Raw genomic sequence first — 6,063 nt, 5'->3', positions numbered from 1 at the left:
AAATTATTTCAATTTCAGTCTTTTCCGGCCATTTGATCGGCAAAATTCCACATCATCAGTTATGTCAATACCTAATTGGGACTTTTGACGAATTTGATGACGTGAAAGTCCAATTTAATTTTTTTTTTAAGAAAATAACTTGGCAAAAAGAAAATTACCACTTGATGATATAGCAAATTTTTCAAGTTGTAATTTTTCAAGTTGTAAGTTTTTTAGACTTGCAAGCTATTGAATTCATCTGAAGCCTCAACTTATTTAGGTGTTGACATAATTGATGACAGAGAATTTTTCAGTAAAATTGGCCAAAAAGGACTAAAATTGACGAAATTATTAATTTTAATTTGAATAGGCTAACTTCCTGACTTGTCGGACTAAAACTATATATATATATATTTTTTTCTTTTTAAAGACTGTATTTTTATTTTGTGCTATAGACATTACCATTATTATAGTATTATGGTAAGTGAATTTTTGTAAAATATGTTATAAAATAAATTTTATACATGTGATGTATATATAATAAAAAATAAAATGTTATTGCAATTTATTTATAAAAAGATTTGAATTTATAGGTACATTATACATATTACACATACAATCATTAATCTGATCTACAATTGATTTAAACAAGAATTGCATGCACGTGCACTTCATATCTTCTTGTATTACCCAAATCGCCCCTCAAACGAAACTCTACGCTCCAACTAATTAATCTATAAACAGATAGCCCGGTCCCTTCGTTACATCAATGGTATTTTAGTCATTTCACGCTAAGCCCAAGGGCATTATAGTCTTTTCACAATAACCATTTACTACCAAAAAAAAATAAAATAGCCCACAAGAAATATTGAGGGTACATTGTGATATATCATCCTCATATTATACATATATATATATATATTAATGTATTATATTATTCAAAGGGATAATTACAGTTCCTTCATTTAAGGGTTTAGTATAATTACATATAAATTTTTTGTAATTTGGATATCTAACACCTTTGATGTTTGTTTTCGTTCAATAATAGATTCATTTCTTAGTCAAAATTTATCGAATTTGTTGATATTAGAAAAAAACTGAATGAAAGTCCACTTCTACTTCCGATCGACTTAATGCAAGTTTAACAATTTTTTTTCTAACCAAACTACCCTTATACATCTTTGCATGTGAACAGATACATTTTCAACTTTATAAGGGTAGTTTAGTTAGAAAAAATTTGTTTAACCTGCAATAAATGTGGAATAAATCAATTAGGGATAAATATGAATTTTCATTCAATTTTTTAATAGTTAATATCAGCAAATTTTGTAAATTTCTACTAACGTATGAATCTATTTATTAAATAAAAACAAACATTAAAAGTATTAGATATAATTTTTCAAATTATAAAAAATTTACTTATGTATAATTACACCAAATTAACCTCAAGAGAGGGTGATGTAATTGTCGCTTCTTCACATTATGAGTAATAATTAATGAAGGAGAAAATGGTAATTAAAAGTCAAAGATTAGATGCGCCCTCAATTGCCTCACTATACTACTCATGTAGTACTAATTCTCTCTCTCTCTCTCTCTCTCTCTCTCTCTCTCTTTCTTTCTTTCTTCTCCTACTATATTAACTCGTTTAATTTCGGACAAGGGAATTGACTTCGGTGCCTCAAAAGTAGCACTCTTACCTAGAACCAGACAAACAATTCCCAAACCAAAATATATATATATATATATTCTTTGCATATTTATATATATATATATATTTCTTGCGTGCTGATAATTGATATTTATGGCAAGAGAGGGAGAAGATCAAGAAAATCGTGAAACCATGGAAATTGATCTATCCCTCAAGCTAGATGCAAAGAAACTTGTTGAAAACGCACTTGTGAAGAACGATGGTCAGTCAGACCTCCAAGAACCTGGAAATCGTGCTGCCAGTGGACGTTCTGATCAGAAGAGCTTCAAGACAGAAGAGGTATGTATGAATATATATATGTGTGTGTATATGTTTATACGTAGAGATACGGTTTTTATTGCAATTTGGCTAGTACTGAAGTTATATAGTGTGGAATACGGTGTAGATGTGTGTGCTGCAGATGCGGATGAATCGCATGAAGGAGGAGAACAAGATGTTGAGGAACGCGGTGGAGCGGACGATGAGGGATTACACTGATCTGCAGATGAAATTTGCTGTTGTTCGACAAAATAGTAAGAGGAAGGTGAGAAAAAAAGATACACAATTCATTGACATAATCAAATTCCCTGTTTAATTTTTGAATATTATGGCATGTGAAAAATAATCAAATAATTCGTAGTTTCTTGATAATATATGGTTTAGTTTGTTTATTTGATTTAGGATCCGAACATGGATTTCTTGCTGACTGGAGATCGCAACGTGGAGGACCCGAATGAGGATCCGGATAAAAGTATTATCAGTAACAGCAAACGATCGTCGCCATCACGGGAGGAGGACGATGACGATGATGTTAGAGAAAATGATGAATTAGGGTTGTCTTTGAGGGTACGAAGTAGTTGTAGTAAAGTGGAGGATGGGGAAAGGAATAAGGAGAAAAGGGAAGATGATCAAGTGAGAGGGTTTGGGGCAGTACAAGGTCATCAGCAACTGAACCTGCCCGGGAGTATGAGCAACATGATCACATCTCCACCTAGTAAAAGAGCTAGGGTTTCGGTCAGGGCAAGATGTGAAGCAGCCACTGTGAGTTCAAGAACCATCCTATAAATATATATATATTTATATATATTATATTTTCATTTCAATTCATTGAAGTTGTTCTTTTGAAAAGTTTGCGGGACAACATAATTTTGTACCATGTGAAGATTGGATAGAAGTGTTATGTGTTGTGGTGATATGTTTGTGATTGATTAGATGAATGATGGATGCCAATGGAGAAAATACGGTCAAAAGATTGCCAAAGGAAATCCTTGCCCTCGAGCGTACTATCGTTGCACTGTAGCCCCTGGATGCCCTGTGAGAAAACAGGTATTATTCGTAAAAGTTTCTTTAACAATCTTGTCAATTTTCTTTTTTGTTCTTAATTTGAAAAAAAGAAGTAGAAAAATTCTTACTCAAATCAAATTTGATCGAACCAAATCAATTCTTACTCAAATCAAATTTGATCGAACCAAATCAATCATAGAGCAAGTGATTGGTTACTTTTCCTAAACTATGTACCAATTACATGGTAAGTGTATTTACACTTGTCATATAATTGATTTAAATCCGATCAAACTTAGTCTAGATTAGAATTTACTAAAATATATTGTATAGTACTGTTTGTTTCCTTATTGGTTGAATTTCTTATGAATGGAACGACAACTTGGATGTATACATGAGCAGGTTCAGAGATGTCTGGAAGACATGTCGATATTGATCACGACATATGAAGGAACGCACAATCATCCACTCCCTGTAGGCGCGACAGCAATGGCATCAACAACGTCGTCAGCAACAGCTGCCTCCTTCATGTTCTTGGATCCGACCAACAATCCCTTCTACAATAACGGAAATCTATCTTCGACCTTAAACCAATCACCTCATCCTTACAACAACTACAACAATAGCCCTCTTGTACTAAATCCCTCTTCTCCTTACATGCCAAACCTAGGAGCCCTCAACCCTAATTATCATCACCAAGACCCCACCAAGGGCATTGTTCTTGACCTCACAAACAATGCTAGCTCCTCAAATTCCATGAACCCCCAATTGGGGCACCTTTCTTGGATGCCTAAACAAGGGAATTTCTTCAATGAAAACACACTTGCAAGCCAACTTTTCCCATGCCCTAATACACTAGTTGAAGATTTAGGGCACAAAGGTGGTGATCAAAGGAACAGCTTTAGCAAACCACTAATGTTGCCTGAAAATCATGTGAGTGCAATTGCTTCTGATCCTAAGTTTAGGGTTGCTGTTGCAGCAGCCATTTCCTCACTCATAAGTAAAGATAGCCAAACAACTCCAACAAGTTTACCTCCTAAGGACGATCACGGGGAGGGGAGCAGCAGTGGCGACCTTAGGGATAACCCTATTGAGCGTTTGGCAACAGAATACTCCAAAATTTAAAGGTTTTTTTTTTATATATATATAAAACAATTTGAACGAGCGATGTTTGATTAATGGTAGATTATATGATACTTATACAGTGTTCAGTAATTAAATTTTTTGGAGGTAGGGATATCTTTATATTAGTGAAACATTACAATTTGCTTTATTTTTTTCTGGGATTATATACTATGTTATTAGTGTTGTCAGCTGGAGGCTCCATGTGAAGCCTTGACTGTTGTAAAGCTCAAGAACTTGAACATGGAAACAAAAGGTTTATTTATTTATTTATTTATTATATATATATATATATATAGAGTTAGTATTCCCAAGAAAATTTAGATCTGATCCCAATTAATTTCTGTTGATTTGGATAGCAAAAACTATCTTATTACATATGCATTAATGATGGTACACTTTGTATCTGGCTATTGTACATTGTTTAATATATGTGGAAATAATTAGTAATTAATAATTAATTATACTATAAGAGCTATGATTTCAATTAATATCTTTTTAGGGGTCCAAATGGCAGGCATCTTACTCAAAGGGGCGGCTTTGAATGCTAAGGTCCCCAGCACCTTAATTTGTTATTAATTAGCAGTAAACTTAGATAATTAGGAACAAAGAGGATGGTCCAAACAGTGTATTATAGCTAATACGATCGAGATTAATTCAAGCTGTGGGACTGCGATTTTGATTATTATTAATAATAATTATGGGATGGAGTGATCAGCTAATTATAATTGAGTTTACCAAGTACGATTTTCGTTACCTTTAAGGAGAGATTGGATGGAAAACGTCTATCACAAAGAACTAAAGAAAGAATATTAAAAATAAATTAAATACACTTCTTGTAGATCTAATGACCAATTAGAAAACATGAGTTATTTATTTATGTTTCTAATATTATAAAATTCCATTTATTACTACATCATTCAATTATTCAATCTCAAATATTGTTCAATACATCATTCTTTTTTTCAATAAGATTTGAATTATTATTATATCATTGAGTACATTCAAACTTAAATAGTACTGGTTCAATATATGGATATTTCTTAATCAATAAACACATTTAAAGAAAATATAGAAACAAGACATTACTATACATACTCACGTGTGACTTGAACCAACAACTTTTACTTATGAGACCTTAACTTTATCAATCGGCCAAGATGTCCCGGGTCGCATCTTAGCCAAGAGTAGCCAAAATGATGCAATGAAGACTTGCAGGGGTAAGGGGATGCCGGCACACGCGAATGTGCACAAACAAAAAATGAGCATAGACTTTTATGGATGTGGATTGCAATATTGTTCTAATGGGAACTCCCTTAAGTTATGAGGATTCTATCCATCAAATATGAAGTTACCATAGATGTTTGGGTACAAAGATATAAAGGCGACAATCATGCGCCATCATATATCCGAGCAGGAGATTGACGAGTAAAGCAAAGGGCTCTACGAAGATTATTAAAATTGTTTTTATGGTGAGTTTCGAGGAGTGTTGGGAACATCTCCCTCAAGTTTTTTAGTAAGACGGTTCCTTTTGGGTATAAAACAACATTGATATTTGAAAACTGCCAGTGTAGTTGCAGTGCAATAATTTTAGAGTATTGTGAGGGTAATTCTCTGTGGTGGAAGGTCAGATGGGGCTGAGATTCTGCAGAGCGAATATAGCATTAGTAAGCTATACGACGGTTCAAACGACAAGTAATTTGGAGGTTGAACAAGGTAGATGTGAAAAGGTGCGCTTCTCAACAATTTCAATGTATAATAAGGGAAAATTTTGTTAAACCTCTTATAAAGGAGGCATGCATGGTGTGCTTTAGTCAGCCCTCTCAGTGTAGCAAAGTACTAAGTAAAAGAACTCTTGGGGGTGGTGGGGGCCTCAACAACCGAATTGGATGTTTCACCACAATGCCTTCACAAGGTTGTTTGGTCGGAATGAAGAATGAATATACAGGAAAAATGAAAATAACAATAAATGTATTAAGAAAAAAGTTTTGTAT

The 6,063-nt window shown here is 33.5% G+C and overlaps 1 protein-coding gene across 1 annotated transcript; it reads left to right on the top strand.

The window, feature by feature from the left end:
• Window positions 1-1,623: 1,623 nt before the first annotated feature.
• On the top strand, window positions 1,624-4,342 carry LOC105172815 (WRKY transcription factor 72A). Its single transcript, XM_011094391.3, has 5 exons — window positions 1,624-1,966; window positions 2,073-2,210; window positions 2,348-2,707; window positions 2,879-2,992; window positions 3,350-4,342. Exons 1-5 carry the CDS (start codon window positions 1,781-1,783, stop codon window positions 4,070-4,072), a joined length of 1,521 nt encoding a protein of 506 aa, XP_011092693.2. The 5' UTR covers window positions 1,624-1,780; the 3' UTR covers window positions 4,073-4,342.
• The last annotated feature ends 1,721 nt before the right edge of the window (window positions 4,343-6,063 follow it).

The sequence above is a fragment of the Sesamum indicum genome, linkage group LG10 (genome assembly GCF_026168435.1).
Source record: "Sesamum indicum cultivar Baizhima isolate 11 linkage group LG10, ASM2616843v1, whole genome shotgun sequence".
NCBI lineage: Eukaryota > Viridiplantae > Streptophyta > Magnoliopsida > Lamiales > Pedaliaceae > Sesamum > Sesamum indicum.
Note: the sequence above shows the minus strand (reverse complement) of the source record. Positions and strands in the feature narration are given on the sequence as shown.